The following is a 25,210-nucleotide window of genomic DNA, read 5'->3' on the forward strand; positions in this document are numbered from 1 at the left end:
TTGTTAGTTGTTTTTGTTTTTAATTTGTCTCCAATAAGCAATGTCTTCTGCCCATCCAGCACAGGAAGCGAAAGCGGGTCCCACGTGAAGGGGGCCCACCACCCATTTTGGGAGCTGAAGGCAGAGACTCAGGAGCCCTCCCAGCTCAGACTCCCCCTATGCTGGGTGTGGGTTATTTTCAGAGGCCCACACCCACACTGGGGTAGGTTAGGTATGGTTTACTTAGCCACAGGCCCCTGGGGGCAGGAGACAGTAGGGGCCCGAAGCTCCCTGTCCTGGAAGAGTTAAAAGTTCTGGGGTAGCCCTGGCCCCGTGGGGGCAGTTAGAGATGAGGGAGGTTACTCCTTAACCCAGGAGTGGTTAGAAATAGTGGGGCTGGTAGAGATGCCTGTTTAAGCCTTGGCCTCTAGGAGGTGTTAGAGATTTGCTGGGGTTGGGGGGGCAGGGTTGCTGGAACCCCAGTTTTGGGGAGGGAGTGGTAAGAGACTGGGGGATGTTCTGAGCTCCCCAGACAAGAACTGCTGGTTAAGAGGGGGCCAGGCCTGGTTGAGGCTCAGCTGTCCCTGAGGAGCTCGGCATCCCGCCTGGGAGATACAGCTGTCACTGGGGTTTCTCCCTCTCTGTTGTCCTGGCCTCGTCCTTGGCAGGTGGCGGGGACTTCTTGGGGGAAGCTGAAGTGCTGGGGTTGGGGGCCCCCGCCCCCGACTGGGCATCTATGCTGGCGTGCTCCCTCCGGACAAGGTCCTCCAGCTCCTTCTGCAGGAGCAAAGGTCACAGAAGTCAAAGGTCACTGTGCATCATGGGGTCAGAGGACCCACAGGGTGGGGAGAGGTTCCAGGGACGGGGCTCAGGACAGGCTCGGGTTGCCCAGCTCCTCACCTTCCATCCGAGGAGCTCAGCAAGGGCCAGGCAGCCCTGGTCGCAGTCACCCAGCCAGGCCACGTCCCTGCGGCGCAGCAGGAGATCAGAGTTCCCAGGCGGGCTCGCCCCTGCCTGCTCCTCTCATCTGCCCTCGTGCCCTCCCTCCCACCTCACCCTGTCCCTTCCAGGCTGCCCCCAACCCCAGGCGGGGCCTCACCTGTAGGCCTTCTTGGAGTCAAAGTCCATGCCTCCTCCGAGGCCCATAATCATCCCCAGGAAAGGGTCCGACTGTCAGGGAGGGGGTGGGGCAGGGGCAGGGGCAGGGGCAGGGAAGGGAGAGCTAAGAGCACAGACCCTGGAGCCAGGTGGCCTGGGTTTGTATCCTAGCTCTGTGACTTTGGTTTTTTTTTTGTTTTTTGGTTTTTTTTGAGACAAAGTTTCGCTCTTGTTGCCCAGGCTGGAGTGCAATGATGCGATCTCGGCTCACTGCAGCCTCCACCTCCTGGGTTCAAGCGATTCTCCCACCTCAGCCTCCCGAGTAGCTTGGATTACAGGTGCCCGCCACCATGCCTGGCTAATTTTGTATTATTAGTAGAGACAGGGTTTCACCATGTTGGCCAGGTTGGTCTCGAACTCCTGACCTCAGGTGATCCACCCGCCTTGGCCTCTCAAATTGCTGGAATTATAGGTGTGAGCGATTGCGCCCAGCCAGCTCTGTGACTTTGGTCAAGTGACTTGTCCTCTCTGTGTCTTAGTTTCCTTATCTGTAGAATAGGGGTCATCACGAAACCGTGATGGGGTTGTGGCATCAGTGAGTTCACGCAGGCTAAGGCTTGGGACAGTGTCTGCCCACAGTGTGCGCTGCTTGCCTGGTGACCCTGCCTACTTCCCCTGAGGGGAACACCCAGGAGGGAGCACCTGCCCTAGAGTGAGGCTGCCCGGGAAAAAGAGACCTGAGAGACCCGGAGTGTGGACCCACCCCCCGTCCCCCGCACTGTCTCTCCTGACCCCCACACCCCCTCCCACCTCCTCAGTCCCTGGAAGCCTGGCCTTCCTATCTGGCTTCAGCTGGTTTGAGTTGGAATTCTATCACTTGCTCAAAAGGGCAGTGAATGTCCCAGAGGCCTGGAACCTGACCCCTCTGGATTCTAGAGCCCCAGGTTCTGAGCTGAGGAATGCAAAGTGCTGGGGTTCTGCAGTGGGGGTTCCCTCTGAGGAAAAGGGTGAGAGGGAAGGGGGAGCCTGTGAGGAGGGGGGTGTGAAGAAGGGCTCTTACCTGGCCAGCTTTCTCCTTGTTGATGAGCAGGCGAGGGGTGGAGAGGGGTGCCCTGTGGGGAGGGGGAGCTAAGGGGTCAGGGTCTGTCCTGGCCCTGGGTGCCCAGCTATCCTCCCAGCCACAGCCCCCAACCTACTTGCTGATGAGGGAGGCAAAGGGCTGCACCTGCAAGGAGGTGCCCATGATCAGGAGGAGGTCCACCTTCAGGAAGTCCTGCGGGGAGGGGTGTGAGCTTGGGAGCCTCTGCCCAGGCTGCACCACCACTCCCTCCCCAGCCCCCCAGCAGCAAACCTCCCTGCCGCCCTCCACAGCTGGGGAGGTGACCTTTTCCTGAGGCAGGGCCCAGGCTGCCCCCATGGGGCCCAGCACAGGTGGAGGCGGCAGTTGGGGAAGCAGGGAGGGCAGGGGGCCACTTACTGACTGCATACAGGAGAAGAAACGCGCTGGGAGGCTCTCGCCAAAAAAGACGATATCTGAGGTGGAGACAGATGGACGGACAGAGACAGTGACATGGGGAGGCAGAGAGGACAGGTGGGAGCAATGGCAGACCCGGAGGCTGTGGTGGGAGTTGGGAGCAGTGGGGACCGGCCAGGCGCACACACCCCATTCTCCCCAGGGTGGATCTGGGGCACTGTTCAGAGAGACAGAGGTGGCCAGATGTGTGGGGGTGTGGCCTTTGGGAAGGGGTCGGGGGAGGAGGGGACCCCCACCCAAATCCACCTGGGCAGGTCCCTGGCCCGAGGCTCACCAGGCTTCACAAGGCTCTGACAGTCCTCACACTTGGGCGTCACCTCAGAGAAGATCTTCTCTGGGTGTGGGGAAGGGGAAGAAAGAGAAGGCGGTAAGAGGATCTGGGCCGGAGTCTGGAGGTGCAGCACCCCCACCCCTCTTCCACTGTTAACATGAACACACCTCCGTCACTTGGAGTGTGATGGGTGTCTCCTGAGGTGTCCACTCTGCTCAGAAAAGACCTCTCTTCTTGTTGTTGCATTTTGTTTTGTTTGTCTTGTTTTGTTTTTTTGAGATAAGGTCTCACTCTGTTGCCCAGGCTGGAGTGCAGTGGCACGATCATGGCTTACTGTAGCCTCAACCTCCCAGCTTCAAGTGATCCTCCTGCCTCAGCCTCCTGAGTAGCTGGGATTACAGGTGCATGCCAGCACGCCTGGCTAAATTTTGTATTTTTTGTAGAGACAGGGTTTTGCCATGTTGCCCAGGCTGGTCTCAAACTCCTGGGCTCAAGCAAATCTGCCCACCTTGGCCTCTCAAAGTGCTGCGATTACAGGTGCGAGCCACTGCACTCGGCCTTATTGGTTTGTTTGTTTTTTTGAGACAGGGTCTCGCTCTGTTCCCCAGGCTGGAGTGTGGTGATGCAATCATAGTTGAGTGCAGTGGTGTGATCATGGCTTACTGCACCACCGACCTCCCAGGCTCAAGTGATCCTCCTGCCTTAGCCTCCTGAGTAGCTGGGCTCACAGGCATGCACCATCACACCTGGCTACATTTTATTTTTTGTAGAGATGGATCTCCTTATGTTGCCCAGGCTGTTCTCAAACTCCTGGGCTCAAGTGATCCACCCACCTCGACCTCCGAAAGTGTTGGGTTTACAGGCATGAGCCACTGTGCCTGGCCTTATCGCTTATTCATTTAGGAAGCTTGAAAGCATTTCTGGCCAGGTGTGGTGGCTCACACCTGTAATCCCAGCACTTTGGGAGGCTGAGGCGGGTGGATCATCTGAGGTCAGGAGTTTGAGACCAGCCTGGCCAACATGGTGAAACCCCGTCTCTACTAAAAATATAAAAATTATCCAGGGGTTGTAGCACGTGCCTGTAATCCCAGCTAGTCGGGAGGCCGAGGCAGGGAGAATTGCTTGAACCCTGGAGGCGGAGGTTGCAGTGAGCCGAGATTGCGCCACTACACTCCAGCCTGAGTGACAGAGCAAGACTCCATCTCAAAAAAAAAAAAAAGAAAAACCAAAAAGAAAGCATTTCTGTCACTTGCAACCCACTGAATTCTAAGTCATTTGCTCAACTGTCCATTCATTCATTCAGCACACATTTAAAGAGCATTGTTTCAATGTCAGTAGTCGGTAATTTTCTTTACAATATTTCTGCATGGACAGCATGACACCGTGGATGCTGCCTGTGATGCTGCCGTCAATGACACATAATGGGGGGTAATGTGAATTGTACACTGCCCCCAGCTGCTTGCAGTTGGCCTATTCAGGAATCCTCAGCCCAGGGGCACTCAGCTGGCATTTTATCAGAACGGCCACACTCCAGAGGCCCTTCTGCAAATGCTGCAGCTGTCCTTATCTCACAGGGACACCAGAGGCTTTGTTAAATCAGCATAAAGAATGTCAGAAATGGCTTTCCATGAGTGGAATAAGTGACTTCTTGTTTTTTTTTTTTGTTTTTTTTTTGAGACAGAGTTTTGCTCTTGTTGCCCAAGCTGGAGTGCAATGGTGCGAACTCGGCTCACTGCAACCTCTGCCTCCCAGGTTCAAGCGATTCTCCTGCCTCAGCCTCCCGAGTAGCTGGGATTACAGGCGCATGCCACCACACCAGGCTAATTTTTTTTTTTGTATTTCTAGTAGAAACGGGGTTTCACCATGTTAGCCAAGCTGGTCTTGAACTCCTGACCTCAGGTGATCCGCCTGCCTTGGCCTCCCAAAGTGCTGGGATTACAGGTGTGAGCCACCGTTCCTGGCCTACTATTGTCTATTAAAAACAGCCAAAGACAGGAAATCAGTCAGGCAGGTGGGCTGCAGTGAGCCATGATCACCCCACTGAACTCCTTGCGTGGGCGACAGAGTGAGACTCTGTCTCAAAAACAAACAAACAAACATACAAAACAAAAAAAACACCAAAGACTTGAGCAGGACAGAATGGGTGCCCACTGCATGGAGACACTGGTCCTGGTGCTGAGAGGAGGCCTGCCCTCAGGATGCCCTCCAACCTCACCTTTCATCCAGCTTAGCGGGTATTCGTGCCGGCAGCTGACGCTGATGCAGTGCGATGTGTAGAAGGTGCCATGGGCCTCCACCAAGTCCTCCTGTTCCAGCCCTGCTATTCGCTCCAGGGTATCTATGTTCTAGAGGGAGAGATGGAGGGAAGAGGGGTGAGGAGTGAGCCGCCCCTTGTAGGCCAGAAGACACAGTAGGGAGTTGAGGCCACGAGAAGCAGTGAGGTGGTTGGGACAGGCGGAGAAGGGAGGGAGGAGAAGCAAGTGGCAGGGTTTATCTGAAGACTCTTCTGTTCATCCCAATGGTGCCACTTAAAGGGTGACAGTCAAGGCTGCTTAAAGGCAGGGGCCAGGCTGGGCGTGGCGGCTCACACCTATAATCCCAGCACTTTGGGAGGCTGAGGTGGGAGGATCACTTGAGGCCAGGACTTGAAGACCTGCCTGAGCAACATAGCAAGACCCTGTCTCTACAAAAAATAAAAAAATGCAAAAAAAAAAAAAAAAAAAAAAGGGCCCAAACCTAAATATCTATGAGGCCAGGCCCACAGCCACTCCACAGCCTGTGTGGCTTTTATTCTGCAAATTCAGGCCATTTGCTTCCATGGCCTGAAAAAAAAAAGTTTCAGAAAAACTTTCTGAAAAAAAAAAAGTTGTTTTATTAGAGCCAGATGCTTTATTTCCACCTGTCATTAATTACTGACATTAACATACATTTACAATGTCTCTGTTATTAATGGAGCCCCCTCAGATGTGGCATCCTTGTGCAGTGCGCAGCCTACACAGCTGCATGTGGCAGCTCCGGGCAAGCATTAACATAAGTGAATCAGGAGGGCTTACTAGGTGTTTTTTTTTTTTTTTTTTTTTGAGATGGAGTCTTGCTCTGTCACCCAGGCTGGAGTGCAGTGGCACAATCTCGGCTCACTGCAACCTCCGACTCCCAGGTTCAAGAGATTTTCCTGCCTCAGCCTCCCAAGTAGCTGGGATTACAGGCACGTGCCACCACGACCGGCTAATTTTTGTATTTTTAGTAGAGATGGGGTTTCACCATGTTGGCTAGGCTGGTCTCGAACTCCGGACCTCGTGATTTGCTTGCCTTGGCCTCCCAAAGTGCTGGGATTATAGACATGAGCCACGGCGCCTAGCCATGTTTTTTTATGTATTTGAGACAAGGTCTCACTCTGTCGCCCAGGCTATAGTGCAGTGGTACAATCATAGCTCACTGCAGCCTCCAACTCCTGGCTCAAGCAATCCTCCCACCTCAGCCTCCATATCTGGCTGATTTTTAAAATTTTCTGTAGAGATGGGGTCTCACTGTGTTGCCCAGGCTGGTCTAGAGCTCCTGGGCTCAAGCGAGCCTCCTGCCTTAGCCTCCCAATGTGCTGGGATTACAGTGTGAGTCATCATGCCTGGCCCTTCCTTGGCTTTAATCACTATCTTCCCCTTTAGTAGCCAGGGTCCTTTCTTACTATGGCCTGTTTCATAGATGGCATATTCACCTGTATTCTTTTCTTTTTTTGGAGGCAGGGTCTTGCTCTGTCACTCAGGCTGGAGTGTAGTGGTCTGATCACAGCTCACTGTAGCCTTCACCTCCTGGGCTCAAGCCATCCTCCCACCTCAGCCCACTGAGTAGCTGGGACTACAGGCAAATGCCACCATGCCCGGCTAATTTTTTATCTTTTTAATTATTTTTGTAGAGATGGGGGGTGGGGTAGTCTCCCTATTTGCCCGGGCTGGTCTTGAACTCCTGGGCTCAAGTGATCCTCCCACTTCAGCCTCCCAAAGCGTTGGGATTACAGGCGTGAGACACCATGCCTGGCCACTGTTTTCTTTTCTTTTTTTTTTTTTTCCAGATGGAGTTTCACTCTTGTTGCCCAGGCTGGAGTACAATGGCGCGATCTCGGCTCACTGCAACCGCTGCCTCCTGGGTTCAAGCAATTCTCCCTGCCTCCACCTCTGAAGTAGCTGAGATTACAGGCACCCGCCACCATGCCTGGCTATTTTTTTTTTTTTTTTTTTTTTGAGACGGAGTCTTGCTCTGTTGCCAGGCTGGAGTGCAGTGGCGCGATCTTGGCTCACTGCAAGCTCCACCTCCCGGGTTCAAATGATTCTCCTGCCTCAGCCTTCCAGGTAGCTGGGAACACAGGCGCGCGCCACTATGCCTAGCTAATTTTTGTATTTTTAGTAGAGATGGGGTTTCACCATGTTGGCCAGGATGGTCTCGATCTCCTGACCTCGTGATCCACCCACCTCAGCCTCCCAAAGTGCTGGGATTACAGGTGTGAGCCACCGCGCCCGGCCCCTGTTTTCTTTTAAGACAGTGATACTTTCCATATTAAACAGGTGGGAATGTTCTTTTCTGCACAGATATTTGTGTGCCCTCATTTTTCTTAAAACACCCACCCGCTTTGGAGCAGCTGTTGTTTGCCTGTGAGGAATGCTGCTAAAGCAGGTGCTGACAGAGGACACCGGCAGAGGTTACGCTGAGAGATGGCTCGTCACGTGTGGCCCAGGGCCAAACTGACAGCGTTTAACAGAGACTCCACGAACAACAGGAAGGGTTTGTTTCCCTTCAAGGGCAGAATGAATGTTCTAACTGCCTTCTGGGCTCCCTACCAGCAACCACCTTATCTCCAAAGCCTACAGACAAGAGTCACTGTCACTGTTCCCACACGCCCTGTAACTTTCCTCCCTTGCCCGCTATTCTAAATCTTGGTTTTGCCTTTGGTACTTGACTCAGTCTACCCACTGACTCCCTCACATGTGAGTGAGCAATTTGCAGATAACTGAACAGTAAGCAAATAACTGAACAGCGTGGAAAAGAACCACCGAAATACCTCTGCGTTCTGTGTTATTCTTTGACAACATGTTTTTTTTTTTCTTTTTTCTTTTGACAGGATTTTGCTCTACTGGTCCAGGCTGGACTACAGTAGCTTGATCATAGCTCACTGTAGCCTTGAAATCCTGGGCTTAAGCAATCCTCCTCTCTCAGGCTCCCAAGTAGCTGGGACTACAGTTGTGCACTACCATGCCTGGCTATTTTTTTTTTTTTTTTTTTGAGATGGAGTCTCGCTCTGTTGCCCAGGCTGGAGTGCAATGGCACAATCTTGGCTCACTGGAACCTCTGCCTCCCAGGTTCAAGTGATTCTCCTGCCTCAGACTCTTGAGTAGCTGGGATTATAGGCACGCACCACCACACCCGGCTAATTTTTGTATTTTTAGTAGAGACAGGGTTTCAACATGTTGGCCAGGCTGGTCTTGAACTCCTGACTTCGTGATCCGCCCACCTCAGCCTTCCAAAGTGCTGGGATTATAGGCGTGAGCCACTGCACCCGGCCTCACTGAACTATCCTTAAGCTGAGAAGAGTAAAGTGGTGGTGAGGTGGGCTGGGGTACCCTACCCAGCTGTGACATTTACATTTAAACCTGAAAACAAAAGTGAAGTGCCTACAATAGAATCAGACTAAGCTTTTAAAAAGCATGAAGTGGGCCAGGCGCGGTGGCTTACGCCTGTAATCCCAGTACTTTGGGAGGCTGAGGTGCACGGATCACCTGAGGTCAGGAGTTCGAGACCAGCCTGGCCAATGTGGTGAAACCCTGTCTCTACTAAAAATACTAAAATTAGCCAGGTGTGGTGTCGGGCACCTGTAACTACTTGAGAGGCTGAGGCAGGAGAATCGCTTGAACCTGGGAGGCAGAGGTTGCACTGAGCGGAGATTGTGGCATTGCACGCCAGCCTAGGCGACAGAGCAAGACTCTGTCTCAAAAAAAAAAAAAAAAAAAAAGCATGAAGCTGCAATGTGGGTGTGGAGATGGAAAGGTCTTCCAGATAAGAGGTTAAGTTAAAAAAAAAAAAAAAAAAGCCAAATACAGAACCTCTTGTATAGTATAAATATCATGAATATAATTTATTTATTTATTTATTTTGTGAGACAGGGTCTCACTCTGTCACCCAGGCTGGAGTGCAATGGCATGAGCTCGGTTCACAGCAACCTCTGCCTCCTGGGTTCAAGCAATTCTCATGTCTCTGCCTCCCAAGTAGCTGGGACCACAGGCGCATACCACCATGCCCAGCTAATATTTGTATTTTTTTGTAGAGACAAGAGTTTCACCATGTTGGCCAGGTTGGTCTCGAATTCCTGACCTCAAGTGATCCACCTGCCTTGGCCTTAAAGTGCTGGGACCACAGGCGTGAGCCACTGTGCCCGGCCTAAATATCACGTATATAATTTAAAAGAACTATAAGCCTTTTTGCTGGGGACATTACAGCAACTCGAGTGAACAAGACAACTATCCAAATGTTTGAATGGATACTTGTATCTTAAAAGAAAATAGCATCATACATAGCTTCAAAAAGTGCTGCATCCTCACAATTCAAAAAGGAGCAAAGACTGTGTTCCCCAAAACTGGGTCAGTAGCAAAAAGCGGCTGAGATTGAAGAACAGGGTGACATGTTTGAATAAAGCGCTTTCATGAGACACGAGAGTGCAACATTTTTTTCTACCTTTATATAACATATTGCATACAATAAACCTTTTTTTTTTTTCTTTTGAGACAGGGTCTCACTCTGTTGCCCTGGCTAGAGGGCACTGGCATGATCTTGGCTTTCTGCAACCTCTGCCTCCCGGGTTCAAGCGATTCTCCTGCCCCAGCCTCCCGAGTAGCTGGGATTACAGACGCCCGCCACTACGCCCGGCTAATTTTTTGTATTTTTGGTAGAGACGGGGTTTCACCACGTTGGCCAGGCTGGTCTCAAAAACTCCTGACCTTGTGATTTGCCTGCCTCGGCCTCCCAAAGTGTTGGGATTACAGGCGTGAGCTACCGCACCTGGCCAAAAAATATGGAACGCTTCACGAATTTGCGTGTTATCCTTGCGCAGGGGCCATGCTAATCTTCTCTGTATCATTCCAGTTTTTAGTATATGTGCTGCCGAAGCAAGCACTATTTCTTTATTTTATTTTAATATTTTGTATTTTTTTAGAAATAGAGTTTTGCTCTGTTGTCCAGGCTAGAGTGCAGTGGCCTGATTATGGTTCATGGCAGCGTTGAACTCCTGGGCACAAGCCAACCTCCTGCCTCAGCCTCCCTAGCAGCTGGAACTACAGATGTTTGCTACCATATCTGGCTTACTTTTTTATTTTTTGTAGAGACAGGGTCTCGCCATGTTGCCCAGGCTGGTCTTGAACTCCTGGGCTCAAGCAATCTTCCCACCTCACACCTGGCCCATTTTTTTTTTTTAAACAGTATCACTCTCTGTCACGCAGGCTGGAATGCAGTGGTGTGATAACAGTTCACTGCAGCCTTGAACTCCCAGACTCAAGCAATCCTCCTACCTCAGCCTCCCAAGTAGCTGGAACTACAGGCATATACCACCATGCCCAGCTAACTTTTGTATTTTTGGTAAAGATAGGATTTCATCATGTTGCCCAGGATGGTCTCAAACTCCTGAGCTCAAAAGATCTGTGTGCCCCAGCTTCCCAAAGTGCTGGGATTACAGACGTGAGCCACCTTGCCCAGCCAGCAATATGCCATTTTCAATATGTATGTGTAGTTAAATCTATACATTAAATATTGCAAGTAGTGGAGAGATGCCTGGGTATTTCACGTTGACCCTGGAACATACTTATGTTGGTTTTGGTGTGGCAATGGCTCTCCATTGATGCACCATCACGGTTAAGGGCATGGGTTTTTGCTTCTGATGGACTTGGGCAGTGACCACGGTGAGCATCCTGACAGAGTACTTCATCCCAGGCCTCAGTTTGTCATCCTGTCTGGTGAGTTTAATCATCATCTAACAAATTAGCAACAAACTAACACAAGAACAGAGCTGGATCTTTCTGCTCACCAAGCAGATGGTGACCCTGCACGAATGCACAACCTTTTTGTGCCCCAGTTTCATCCTCTGTCCAGACTCCCGAGTCCGGCTGGCTGGCTGGTCAATCAGGCCTTTCAGCTTCCACAAGCCAATCCCTCATGTATCCCCAGCACCATTCCCTGCCCCCTCCCGTCATCTCAGAACAAAGCAGCCGGCACCAGGCTGCGAGCTCTCAGGTGGTCCTGGGCTCTTTCTCTCACAGCCACAGCCCCTCTATCAGGAAGTCCTGTTGCTCCATCTTCAAAACAGATCATAACCTGCCCACTTCTCCCCGCTGTGATGACTCCTGCCCTTGTCCAGCCTCCACCCTCTCCTGCTTGGACCATCGCGGCGGCCTCCTGTCTGGTCTCTGTAGCTCCCTCCTCACTGCCCCCACAGTCTGTCCCCAAGACCGCCAGAGGAGTCTGGGAACGCCTGAGTCAGGTCACGTCCCTCTCGTGCTCAGAACCTGCCCATGGCCCCATCTCACTCAGGGTAAAGGCCAAGTCCCTCCCTGCGGCCCGCAAGGCCCTGTAGGAGCCATCCTCATCACTCATTCACATTCTGCTTCTCAGGATTCTCCGAACTGACCAAATACGGCTCGTAACTAGTGGAATACAGGCTTGCCTCAGCACCTGTACACTGGCCATCCCTTTCCCGGAACACATTCTTACCCCAAATAACCCCAAGGCACTCTCCCTTTCTTCCTACAGGTCTTTGCTTAAATGTCACCTTCTTAGAAAGGCCTCCCCTGACCAAGACACATATCTGCATGAATACTTGGGTCTTGAGAGAAAAATAGCATCATACATAGCTTCAAAAGTGCTGCATCCTCACAATTCAAAAAGGAGCAAAGATAGTGTGTTCCCGAAAACTGGATCAATGACAAAAAGTGGCTGAGATTGAAGAACATGGTGACATGTTTGAATAAACGTTGGTTTCATGAGACATGAGAGTGGAACATTTTTTTCCACCTTTATATAATATACTACATGTAATACACCTTTTTTTTTTCTTTTGAGTCAGGGTCTCTCTCTGTTGCCCAGGCTAGAGTGCAGTGGCGCAATCCCGGCTCACTGCAACCTCCACCTCTTGGGTTCAAGCGATTCTCCTGCCTCAGCCTTCCGAGTAGCTGGGACTGCAGGCGCAAGCCACCATGCCTGGCTAATTTTTGTATTTTTAGTAGACATGGGGTTCTGCCACATTGGCCAAGCTGGTCTGGAACTCCTGACCTCAAGTGATCTGCCCACCTCGGCCTCCCAAAGTGCTGAGATTATAGGTGTGAGCCACTGTACCCAGCCCAGTTTTTTTTAAAGACAGGATCTATGTCATCCAGGCTGGAATGCAGTGGCGTGATCACAGCTCACTGCAGCCTCGACCTCCTGGGCTCAAAAGATCCTCCCAGCTCAGCCTCCCAAGTAGCTGGAACTAAGGGTGTATGCCATCCTCTCCCAGCTAATGTTTGTATTTTTGGTAGAGACGGAATTGCACCATGTTGCCCAGGCTGGTCTCAAACTCCTGAGCTCAAGTGGTCTGCATGCCTCGGCCTCCCAAAGCACTGGGATTACAGCCGTGAGCCACTTTGTAATTTTCAATATGTAAATGTAAATCTATACATTAAATATCGCAAGTAGCAGAGAGATGCCTGCGTATTTCACGTTGATCCTGGAACATGCTTATGCTGGCTTTCGTGTGACGGTGACTCACTGTTGATGAACCATTAGAGCGGGTTTGTGGGCACGGGGTTTTGCTTCTGACAGACTTGGGCAGTGACCATCGTGAGCATCCTGACAGGGTACTTCATCCCAGGCCTCAGTTTCTCATCCTGTCTGGTGAGTTTAATCATCATCTAGATGCTGCTTCTCCAGCTGGGATCTTTCCACTCACCAAGCGGATGGTGACTCTGCACCAAGTCACAACCTTTTTGTTCGTCTGTCCAGACTCCCATGTCCAGCTGTCTCCCCGGTCTGTTGGATGTCTCAATCTCCACAAGCCTCCAACCAACTCCTCATCTGATCCTGGCACCGTTCCCCGCCCCCTTCCCGCCATCTCAGAAATAAGCCTGTGCTCGGACTACAAGCCGTCAGGTGGTCCTGGGCTCTTTCTCTCACAGCCACAGACCCTCTATCAGCAAGACCTGTTCTCCATCTTCAAAATAGTCATAGGCCGGGCGCGGTGACTCACTACTGTAATCCCAGCACTTTGGGTGGCCAAGGTGGGTGGATCACTTGAAGCCAGGAGTTCAAGACCAGCCTGGCCAACATGGTGAAACCCCGTCTCTACTAAAAATACAAAAATTAGCTGGGTGTGGTGGCAGGAGCCTGTAATCCCAGCTACTTTGGAGGCTGAGATGGCAGGATCACTTGAGCCCTGGAGGTGGAGGCTGCAGTGAGCCAAGATGGCACCACTGCACTCCAGCCTGGGTGACAGAGCGAGACTCTGTCTCAAAAAAAAAAAAAAAAAAAAATAGTTGGGTGGTGGCCCCTGCCCTGGTCCAGCCTCCACCCTCTTCTGCTTGGACCATCATGGCCGCCTCCTGTCTGGTCTCTGTATCTCCCTCCTCACTGCCCAATAGTCTGTCCCCGACACTACCAGAGGAACCTGGGAACGCCTGAGTCAGGTCACATTCCTCCGGTGCTCAGAACCCGCCCATGGCTCTATCTCACTCAGGGTAAAGGCCAAGTCACTCCCTGTGGCCCGCAAGGCCCTGTAGGATCCATCTTTGTCACCTCCCTGACCTTGCCTCCTCCACTCTCTCCTGCAATCTCTTCATCGCTCATTCACATCCCGCTTCTTGGGACTCTCTTTTTTTTTTTTTTTTTTTTGAGATGGAGTTTCGCTCTTGTTGCCCAGGCCGGACTGCAATGGTGCAATCTCGGCTCACTGCAACCTCCGCCTCCCGGGTTCAAGCGATTCTCCTGCTTCAGCTTCTTGAGTAGCTGAGATTACAGGCATGCACCACCATGCCCACCTAATTTTGTATTTTTAGTAGAGATGGGGTTTCGCCATGTTGGTCAGGCTGATCTCGAACTCCTGACCTCAGGTGATCTGCCCACCTTGGCCTCCCAAAGTGCTGGGATTACAGGCGTGAGCCATCATGCCCGGCTGGGACTCTATTAACTAGCCAAATACAGGCTCATAACTAGCGGAATACAGGCTCATCTCAGCACCTGTGCACTGACCATCCCTTTCCCGGAACACACTCTTCCCCCAGATAACCCCGAGGCACTCTCCCTCTCTTCCTACAGGTCTTTGCTTAAATGTCACCTTCTCAGAAAGGCCTCCCCTGACCAAGACATCTGTTTAAATGTTTGAATGGATACTTGTGTCTTGAGAGAAAACAGCGTCATATATAGCTTCAGAAGTGCTGCATTCTCACAATTCAAAAAGGAGCAAAGATAGCGTGTTCCCGAAAACTGGATCAGTGACAAAAGTGGCTGAGGTTGAAGAACAGGGTGACATGTTTGAATAAAATGGTTTCATGAGGGTGGGTGCGGTGGCTCATGCCTGTAATCCTAGCACTTTGGGAGGCTGAAGCGGGCGGATCACGAGGTCAAGAGATTGAGACCATCCTGGCCAACATGGTGAAAGCCCATCTCTACTAAAAATACAAAAAATTAGCCGGGCATGGTGGCAGGCGCCTGTAATCCCAGCTACTTGGGAGGCTGAGGCAGGAGAATTGCTTGAACCCGGGAAGTGGAGGTTGCAGTGAGCCGAGATTGTGCCATTGCATTCCAGCCTGGGCTACAAGAGCGAAACTTTGTCTTAAAAAAAAAAAAAATGGTTTCATGAAATATGAGAGGGGAACATTTTTTTCCACTTTTATATATTGGTTTTTGTTTTGTTTTGTTTTGTTTGAGATGGAGTCTTGCTCTGTCACCCAGGATGGAGTACTGGAGTACAGTGGTGCGATCTCAGCTCACTGCAGCCTCTGCCTCCCAGGTTCAAGCAAACTTTGTACCTCAGCCTCCTGAGTAGCTGGGATTACAGGCACCTGCCACCACACCCAGCTAATTTTTGTATTTTTAGTAGAGACAGGGTTTCGCCATGTTGTCCAGACTGGTCTTGAACTCCTGACGTTGACTTCGGCCTCCCAAAGTGCTGGGATTACAGACGTGAGCCACCGCGCCTGGCCTTTATATAATAGTTTGTATGCGATGTGTCATTTTTTTTCCTTTTTTGAGATGGAGTCTCTCTCTGTCACCCAGGATGGAGTGCAGTGGGGCAATCTCGGCTCACTGCAACCTCCACCTCCCAGGTTCAAGCAACTCTCATGCCTCAGCCTCCCGATTAACTAGGACTACAGGCATGTGCCACCACGCCTGGCTAATTTTTGTATTTTTCATAGAGATGGGGTTTACAACAGCACCCCCATTCCCGAACACATACACCGTTTCTGACTCCCCTTCTGGCTTAACTGTGTTCCAGGGACCCATGACCATCTTATATGCTCAGTATATGGTGTCTCCATCTTGTCCATCATCTCCCTCCCTGCAGTAGGGAATCAACTCAGTGAACATTTACTTTGACAGAAGCTGACAAACAAGGGCCAGCAGGGTCTTGGGGTGAGTGTCATGACATCAACCACAGAAAGCACTTGGCTTCAAGCAAGCTGTTATCATATCTGAACCACGTCTTGGAATAATGGTGACTCTGGGCAGAAGGTTTATTCTGAGCCCGGAGTCTCCCTATGTTGCCCAGGCTGGTCTTGAACTTATGGGCTCAAGTGATCTCCCACTTTGGACTCCCAAAGTGCGGGGATCATAGGACTCCTCCTCTTGGAAGAAGGAGGGCTCCGCTGCCCTCTGCCTCCTACCAGCCCCAGGTGGGAATACCTCACCCACCTGAGAAATCTGAACCTAAAGCCAGTTGTTCCTCCCCCTGGCGGTAGCTTTCGGGGCTGCAGGTGCCAAACTGCCAGGTACAGGGAGAAAACACTAGAACACTTATTTATTTTCAAGGCTACCACTCTGTTTTGTTTTTTTGTTTTTTTTAATTGCGATAGAGTCTTGCTCTGTCACCCAGGCTGGAGTGCAGTGGCACAATCCTGACTCACTACAACCTCCGCCTCCCAGGTTCAAGCGATTCTCCTGCCTCAGCCTCCCGAGTAGCTGGGGTTACAGGCACCACCACACCTGGCTAATTTTTGTATTTTTAGTGGAGACGAGATTTCATGATGTTGGACAGGCTGGTCTTGAACTCCTGACCTCGTGATCTGCCCACCTCGGCGTCCCAAAGTGCTGGGATTACAGGCGTGAGCTACCATGTCCAGCCACCTGTTTTATAATTCGGGGTTCTGAGGTGTGATCTAGAGCTTGAATGAATACTGTTGTAGTGCATCATGTCATTTCTATACATATTCATAAAACAGGTAGAGGCAGCAACATTTTGTTGTTGTTTTGATTTGTTTTCTGTTTCTTTGAAACCAGATCTCCCAGGCTAGCGTACAGTGGCACCATCACAGCTCACTGCAGTCTTGACTTCCTGAACTCAAGCAATCCCCCTACCTTAGCCTCCTGAGTAGCTGGGGCTGCAGGCACACGCCACCCTGCCCAGCTAATTTTTGTATTTCTTGTAGAGACAAGGTCTCCCTATGTTGCCCAGGCTGGTCCCGAACGCCTGGGCTCAAGCGATCTCTCGCTTTGGCCTCCCAAAGTGCTGGGATTACAGGTGTGAGCCACTGTGCCCAGCCCATCAAGATTTTTTTACTGTTAGGGGTGTGAGAGTCTCCAAACCAGAAGCCAACAATGTGAGCCATCCTTGCTTGAATGCCCCAGGGAGAGGCCCTTGGCTAAGCACCTGACGTGTACGAGACATGTTTATAATTGGGCAAAGCACAAAAAAGTATAAAAAGGTGCCCCTTCCTTAAGGCACAACATCTACTTGTTGGACACGTGTCATAGTGTATGGATTTTGTTAGATGAAGTCACTTTGGAAACTCTCTCATAACCAATGTGAAATCTGGGGTGCCTATAGTGCACACAGAGTCCCTTCAGCCATAGGCTCCTTCCACATCACACATGGGATGGCCCTGAGAGGAGGTCACTGCCACCGCACTGCAGACCTGAGAGGGCAAACCTGTTCTGGCCCCTGCTTGATGGAAGGGGAAACTGAGGCAGAGAAGACGTGACTCACGGCAGGTCATGCAGCAAGGAGGCAGTAGGCCAAGCCCTGGCCCTGCATTGCTGGAGTCCCCGCCTGAGCTCTTGGGCACACAGCTCTGCTCCTCCGCTGAGGACACCATGCCCGTTCCACCTACCCATCCTCTTCCCAGGATGCTCGCATCCGCCTACCTGCGTGTAGCAGCGCAGGAGTAGCCCCTTGTCCTTCAGCAGGCGCATGAAGTAGTGACAGATGGTCGGCTGCAGGGAAGAACGACAGCACTGCTGATGACCGTAGGGAACAGCCACAGGCCACTGCCACGTGCCAGGAACTGTTCTAGGCACTGCGACTGTTTTACCCCCAGGGAACCATCACAGCAGCTGTGTCAGGGAGAGACCACCCCTATCCCCAGATCACAGATGAGGAAACTGAAGGACAGTGAGGGGGATTGTGTTGCCAAAGTCACATGGTGGGTAAGCTGCAAAGCTGAGATTCGCACCCACGCAGCCTGGCTGCAAGGTCCCAGGCTCTCAACGGCATCATTAGTGCAGCTAAGCCTCGCAGCAGCCCTCTTCAGACAGTACCATCAGCTTCACTTCACAGGAGGCAAATCGGAGGCTCAAGGTCGTAAGATGAAGACATGAGGAACCAGGACTTGAACCGAGGCAGTCTGGGCCCAGCACCCATGTACTTAATGGCTACATACTATTTGTCTGCAGGGCCCTGGGGGGCTTCTCATGCGTGCCCTCCCCCAACCCTTCCTGTTTTGCCCCCTGAAAAAAAAGATCTCACCTTGAACTGCCCAGGATAGAGTTCCTTGGCGAGGGCAAAGAAGGGTTCCGGATGTTTCTGTAGGAGAGACAGCCAGAGGGCCAGATGCCCCAGGTAGGATGAGGGTTGGAGCCAGGTGACCCCATCCCCACCCCTCACAGATGCCCCTTCCTGGGGGAGCGCAAACCTTGAAATAGCTGATCTCGAAGATGGCCTCTGGGTAGGGAAGATGGTACTTCTCTAGGTTGTCATAGAGGCCGGTGGATGGAGAGCGAAAGTCGGGGATGCCTGCAGCTAGGAAAGGGGGGTCAGGGAGCAGTTGGTCTATACCATACTAACCCTCCCAGGACAGGGTTCAGATAGGGCTCCTCCCTGGCCCTTGGGAGGGTCTCCCCAGTTCCTGGGGGTAGCTGCTGAGGGAGTAGGGTTACTTACATGTGGAGATTCCAGCTCCCACCAAACAGATGACTCTGCGACCTGGAGGAGAGGAACTTATGCACCATATGACACCGTTTGCTCAGTCCTACAATAGCACCACCCATCACAGCCCCTGACACCATTTACTCCATGCCAGGCCCTGGGGCAAGCATCTCAGATGCATGACGGGCCTTCCAATCATCTAGACAGGGATGGTGTTAACATCCCCATTTTATAAATGAGAAAACTGGGGCTCAGATAGGGGAAGAAGTCACACAATCAAATGTGGAAGAGCCAGCCAGTGGATAAAGAATCCAATGTTGGGCTGGGCATGGTGGCTCATGCCTGTAATCCCAGAACTTTGGGAGGCTGAGGCAGGCGGGTCATCTGAGGTCAAGAGTTTGAGACCAGCCTGGCCAACATGGCGAAACCTCATCTCTACTGAAAATACAAAATTAGCCAGGCGTGGTGGCACGTGCCTGTAATCCCAGCTACTTGGGAGGTTGAGGCAGGAGAATCACTTGAACCCAGGAGGCGGAGGTTGCAGTGAGCCGAGATCATGCCATTGCACTCTAGCCTGGGTGACAGAGCAAGACTCCATCTCAAAAAAAGGAAAAAAAAAAAAAAAAAAAAGAGAATCCACTGTTGGAAATTACACCAACTTGGACTTGAGAAAAGGCCACTTGAGGATAAGAACTCTGGGCTGAGCAGAAATAGCTGGTGGCTGGTGAGTAGCCACCAGGCCATAGTACCCTGGCATCTGCCCATCAGCTGATAGACAGGCACAAGTGTGACATGCTGTGGATCAGAAGCCTTTGGGATACCCTGTCCAAGGGAGGACAGCAAAGGTGAACAGAGCACAAAGCCTGCCACAGCTTCAGCCCTGAGCTTCAGCTCTGAGATGCCATCAGGCCAGGCCTGGTTGAATCCAGTGGTGGCTACATGTGGTCTGGATTCAGGGGACCTGGGGTCAAATCCTGGCTCTGCCACTTGGCAGCTGTTTGACCCTACACTGAGTTGTGACCTTTTTGTGCCTCCTTTTCCTCCTCTGTCCAGATCACTTCCATAATGATCTTACAGGTATAATGTGAAGATCAAATAATAGGACACTTGTAAAGTGCTGAGCCTGGTGCCTGGCAAATAGTGAAGGCTCAATTAAGTGGTTAAAAAGACATTTTTAGGGCCGGGCCCGGTGGCTCACTCCTGTAATCCCAGCACTTTGGGAGGCCGAGGGGGGCAGATCACCTGAGGTCTGGAGTTCAAGACCAGCCTGGCTAACATGGTGAAACCCCGTCTCTACTAAAAGTACAAAAATTAGCCGGGCGTGGTGGCAGGTGCCTGTAGTCCCAGCTACTCGGGAGGCTGAGGCAGGAGAATCGCTTGAACCCGGGAGGCAGAGGCTGCAGTGAGCCAAGACAGTGCCACTGCACTCCAGCCTGGGTAACAGAGTGAGACTCTGTCTCAAAAAAAAAATAATAATAAATGTTTAGAGCAGTGAGGTGAGGGTTGGAGCCTCACCTTTAAATTTTTGCAGAGAGGGGGTCTCGCTTATTGCCCAGGCTAGTCTTGACCTCCTGGCCTCAAGCGATCCTCCTGCTTTCAGCCTCCCAAAATGGTGGGATTATAGGCCTGAACCACCACTCCTGGCCTCAATTAATCGTTATTATTCATTACTCTCTCCTCCTGGGCACCCTCATGAGCCAGTTACCCCAGAATCCAGGTGCAGGAGGACACAAGGAACAAATGCTTTGTAGCCACTGCCTGTGTTGTCTTTGGGGCCTGCCCAGGCTAAAAGATGGCTGCAGACAGCTGCTCGCCTGCCGCAGGAGAGGGAGGCTCAGGGCAGCAGGCCTGGCTGCCCGAGGAGGGAGACAGTGGCAGCTGGAGGACAGGGACATGGGAGAAGATGTCCTCAACAAAAGGCTGCTCAGGAACCACAAAGGGTCGATTGTTCTAGTTGAGGACTGCCAAGGGCCTGGTTTCTCAGACTTTGGTGACCTCAACTCATGGCAAGAAATATAAATTTCAGGCCGAGAGGGGTGGTTCACGCCTCTAATCCTAGCACTTTGGGAGGCCGAGGAGGGTGGATTGCCTGAGCTCAGGTGTTCAAGACCAGCCTGGGCAACATGGTGAAACCCCGTCTCTACTAAAATACAAAAAATTAGCCAGTCGTGGTGGTGTGCGTCTGTAATCCCAGCCACTCGGGAGGCTGAGGCAGGAGAATTGCTGGAACCCGGGACGTGGAGGTTGCAGTGAGCTGAGATTGTGCCACTGCACTCCAGCCTGGGCAACACAGCAAGACTCCATCTCAAAAAAAAGAAAGAAAAAGAAATATATGTTTCGTGGTGACTCAGTAAGTGGACACCTATCCACCACGTCTGAAATAAGCCTCCTGTAGTAATAACCACGGCGCACCCTGCCAAAGCTCTCGCTATGTTCCAGGCCCTGCTCTAAGCATTTGCATTTTTATTTATTTTTTAAATTTTATTACTTTTTTTTTTTTAGAGTCAGAGTCTCACTGTGTTGCCCAGGCTGCAGTGCAGTGGTGCCATCATAGCTCACTGCAGCCTCCAATTCCTGGGCTCAAACAATCCTCCCTTCTCAGCCTCCTGAGTAGCTGAGACTACAGGCAACGCTCCCACATCTATTTTTTTTTTTTTTCTTGTAGAGATGGTCGGGGGGGTCTCACTATGTTACCCAGGCTGGTCTTGAATGCCTGGCATTGAGTGACCCTCCCACGATGGCCTCCCAAAGTGCTGAGATTACATACGTGAGCCACTGCACCTGGTCCTATATTAATTTATTTAGCCCCCCCCAATAACCTTATGAGTTAGATACTATAATCATTATCCTCATTTTATGAAACAGGCCTGATAAATCAGAGTGCAGTAATTCACTCAGCAATGGAGAAGCGACCCAGGTCTGGCCAATCAGAGGCATGGGGGCAGGCATGTGACTCAACCTGGACCAATGGGAGCCAATCTCTGCTGCTGGGTTTGAACTACTGGGAAAAGGTGCTCTCTCGGTGGCAGCTCCTAGGCTAGTGGAACCTGCATTTGCAGCTGCCAGGAGTTACCGTTACCCCAACACAAGAAAAGCAGCATCAGAGAGAGTGATGATATTTAACAAAGTGGAAGCACCTGGACCCAGCCGTGCTTCAAGGTGGATTAGAGCCAACACACTGCTTTTTAGCTTAAGCCAGTTCCAGTTGGGTTTCTTGCTACTTGTAAAGAAAAGGTTTCAATAAATGGTTCAAGTGGCTGGGGATGGGAGGTCACTTGGGGCCAGGAGCCGGGCAAAGTGGCCCAATCCTGACAGGGGACTCACAGCGTTCGCTCTGCATGTACCGGGCCACCCCTTCCAAGGTCAGCTCGTCCAGCAGACGCTCCTTCTGGCTGCCCAGGCTGAGCGTCTGGGAGAATAAGTTCCGCAGGAAGTCCACTGACCGGAAAGAAGAGAGACAGCGGCAGGACGGGCATTCAGCCAGGGGGCATGGCTGTCTCCAGCACCCTGGCCCCAGCCCTGGGGTCCCCGGCCTCCCCACATCTAAAGGCACGAGGCCTGGCCCAGCCAGGGGCCTCCAGGAGCCTGCTGTGGCACTGGTACCCAACCCATTGCTACATACTTTGAATGTCACTCCTGACGGAGTTGAGGAGGTATCACCCACATCCCTACCCTGAAATCTGCCCCCCCCCCCCCCCAGAACCCTGCTCCCTGTCCCTCAAGGAAGATACTCACTGTCTACTTCTCCACCAGCGGCTCCTCCCTCAGAGTCTGAATCTGAGTCCTGGAAGGGGTGGGGTGGAGTGGCCAGGCCCGAGAGGTGGGATTAGGGAGGGAGGAGAGGGGGTGATACCAGGTTTTGGGCAAAGGCTCTGGCGGGAAGGTGGCCTGAGGAAGTGCCGGGTGGTGGAGAGACTGCACTGGGGCTAGCTCGAGGGCTCTGGGACAGGCTGCCGGGGTTGGAGTCCTGGCCATGCCAGTCCCCAGGAGCATGACCTCATGTGAGTGGCTTCGCTTTTCTTTTCTTTTTTGAGACAGTGTCTCGCTCTGTTGCCCAGGCTGGAGTGCACTGGCGCAGTCACAGCTCGCTGTAGCCTCAACCTCCCAAGCTCAAGGGATCCTCCCACCTCAGCCTCCCAAGTAGCTGGGACTACAGGCGTGAGCCACCACGCCAGGCTAATCTTTTTGTTTTTTTGTAGAGACGAGGTCTCCCTGCATTGCCCAGGGTGGACTTGAACTCCTGGGCTCAAGCAAGTCTCCTGCCTCGGCCTCCCAAAGTGCTGGAATTACAGGCACGAGCCACTGTGCCTGGCTGTGACTTTGATTTTCTAAGTCTGGGTGTCCCTCACCTTGGAAAGGGAGCTCGGGTGCTGGGCGCAGCACCAGGGGCAGGGGAAGTGCTCAGTAAGCGCTGGCTGTTGCTGTTATTATCACAGCCTGGGTTCTTCCCTTCGTTCCGGGGTCCCCTGGAGTGTGGGCCTGCTGTCCCTTCCCAGCAGCCCTGGGGGCCTCTGAATAATGTCCCAAGTCACTCTGGGAATGATTCCAATGCAAAGCCTCGGTGCTCACAGCAAGGACCTATGTGCCCCCTGCTTGAGGCCTCAGACACTCTGCCCACCTCTCCAGCGACCTCTGTCTCCTTCCTCGAAGCCTCCCCTCAGCCCAGCTCCAGACTGGCAGGTCTCTGGGACTCTGTCCAGGGCCTCTCTGCTTTCTCTTTCCACTTTCCTGGGGTTACCTGTCTCATCCATGCCAATGGCCTCTGCCTCGTCACTCATAATACCATCTCTCTGCCCCCAGATCCGGGGTTCCCTGGCTTCCTGGACACCTTGCCCTGGCTTCCTGGACACCTTGCCCTAGGTGCCCCCCAGCCTCTCACTCCTACTATGTCCCAAACGGACCCTGCCATCTCCTCCAAGCCCATCCTCCTCCCAGGCCTCATCTCAACGCGATCGTACTGTCCCCCCCGTCAGCCAGATGTTTCCTGCCCCCACCTCCCTCCTCGCCCTCCTGCCACAGCCCTTCAGCTCCAGAGCATGTACGCTTAGCCTCCTAAGGGTCTGTCAACCAAGCCCCTTTCCCTCCCCAGGGCTCCACCTGGTCCAGCCTGTCCTCTCCTCCGGGGGTCCTGCCCCAGCCTCCTCCCCCAGCTTCCCAGCCTCAGTCTCCACCTCCCATCCGCCCTGCTGCCCTGCATGTGAGGCTGTCTGGGTCAGCTCGCCCCTCTCCACTTCAAACGCCCTTCTCTCTGGCTTGTCCAGTCTTCCCAGACATCTGTGGAATTGCCAGGATGTCCACAAGGGCAGGGACTTTGTCTGGGTGCCCAGCACTGAGAACAGGGTCTGGCTCCTGGCAGGAGCCCCAGGAGCTCCTCCACCTCGGAATGAATGCCTGCTTCAGGCTGGACCACGGCTGGGCTCTGCAATGGATTTCACCAAAATGCAGTTCTGACCAAGCCACCACCTCAGACAACTCCCTTCCCCGGACACTCACTGCTCTGCGTCCAAGCCTTTTTGAATAAGACCCTCCCTTCCAAACATATGACAATTTAAAAAATTGCTTTTTAACACTGTGCAACTCCGGCTGGGCACGGTGGCTCATGCCAGTAATCCCAACACTTTGGGAGGCTGAAGCAGGAAGATTGCTTGAGGCCAGGAGTTCAAGACCAGCCTGGGCAACACAGTGAGACTCTGTCTCTATTTAAAAAGAGAGGAGAAAGGCTGAGCACGGTGGCTCACGCCTGTAATCCCAACACTTTGGGAGGCTGAGGTGGGTGGATCACGAGGTCAGGAGATCGAGACCATCCTGGCTAACACGATGAAACCCCGTCTCTAATAAAAATACAAAAAATTAGGCAGGCATGGTGGCACGTGTCTGTAGTCCCAGCTATTCAGGAGGCTGAGGCAGGAGAATCGCTTGAACCTGGGAGGTGGAGGTTGCAGTCAGCGAGATCACCCCACTGCACTCCAGCCTGGGTGACAGAGCGAGGCTCCGTCTCCAGAGACAGAAAGAGAGAGAGAGAGAGAGTGAGAATGAGAGAGAGAGAGAGACAGGGAGAAAGAGAGATTGGACAACCTCTGCAAAAACCTTGACTATACTCGCGTATACTTCAACAACATATAACTTGGGGCACTCGCCTTGTAATTGCCCAAGCCCACCCTTATAAAGATAACCACTGTTAGCTAAGCTTAATGGAAATGACTCCAGTTTTCTCTGCATAAAACTAATTATTTTTACAGAAATAGGTCATAGTACAATACAACATCTTGAGTTTTCGGCAGAACAATATACTACAGACCCACCTAATTTAAAAAATAAATTTTTTAAAAAGAGACGGCATCTTGCTATGTTGCGCAGGCTGGTCTCAAAACTCCTGGGCTCAAGTGATCCTCCTGCCTCCCAAAGTGCTGGGATTACAGGTGTGAGCCACCGTGCCCGGCCTCACCTCATTTTTCAGAGCAGCTACATAGTATTGGATTGTATGGATGAACCATAGTTCATTTAACCCATCCACTGACAGCCATTTGGACTGTTTCCAGTTTTGCCCTGTGATAGACAATGCTGCATTTTACATCCTTACATCTCTCTCTTTGGGACTGAGGATCCTTTTTAACATTCAACCTTTTTCTCTGACAGTGGTCGTGCTTTGGGGGCCAGGCGAGTGAGTTGCCACAGCCTAACAGGAGGCTCTTATATCCTTAGCAAGGCTCCACTGTGCATTTGTGAGGTATTCTGATGCCCGCTTCTGCACCACCCCACATCTGAAAGGCAATCTCGGGGGTGTGGGTAGGCTGGCACTCTTTCAGGCTGTACACAGTGAGGCTGTGTGGAAGGCCTGTGCCCAGCATGTGTCTGCAGCTTGGCCTAAGGGAGAGCTGGAGGTGCTGACGGGGGCCTTCAAGCTCCTATGAGACTGCCTGTCCACCTCTCCTGGCAGCCTCTGATAGGTGGTATGCCCAGTGCTGGG

At 52.1% G+C, this 25,210-nt stretch overlaps 1 protein-coding gene and 1 non-coding gene across 6 annotated transcripts in view; both read right to left on the reverse strand.

The window, feature by feature from the left end:
- Positions 1–25,210, reverse strand: part of SIRT2 (sirtuin 2) — a 27,836-nt gene continuing 2,626 nt past the window's right edge. For 2 of the 5 annotated variants that reach the window (XM_024236293.3, XM_054538368.2), the window contains 14 exons: positions 21,979–22,027; positions 21,568–21,681; positions 18,259–18,300; positions 18,011–18,117; positions 17,845–17,901; positions 17,244–17,312; positions 5,098–5,227; positions 2,886–2,945; positions 2,555–2,610; positions 2,274–2,350; positions 2,138–2,189; positions 1,079–1,149; positions 880–946; positions 1–756 (listed from right to left, as the gene is read on the reverse strand). In XM_024236293.3, coding sequence (XP_024092061.2) covers positions 601–756; positions 880–946; positions 1,079–1,149; positions 2,138–2,189; positions 2,274–2,350; positions 2,555–2,610; positions 2,886–2,945; positions 5,098–5,227; positions 17,244–17,312; positions 17,845–17,901; positions 18,011–18,117; positions 18,259–18,300; positions 21,568–21,681; positions 21,979–22,027 — 1,107 coding nt within the window. In that variant the 3' untranslated portion in view covers positions 1–600. 5 annotated transcript variants of the gene reach the window in all.
- Positions 9,931–10,038, reverse strand: LOC112130263 (U6 spliceosomal RNA). The gene has a single exon (XR_002912534.2). It is a non-coding gene; the product is annotated as a U6 spliceosomal RNA (small nuclear RNA).

The sequence above is a fragment of the Pongo abelii genome, chromosome 20, assembly GCF_028885655.2.
Source record: "Pongo abelii isolate AG06213 chromosome 20, NHGRI_mPonAbe1-v2.0_pri, whole genome shotgun sequence".
Taxonomy (NCBI): domain Eukaryota; kingdom Metazoa; phylum Chordata; class Mammalia; order Primates; family Hominidae; genus Pongo; species Pongo abelii.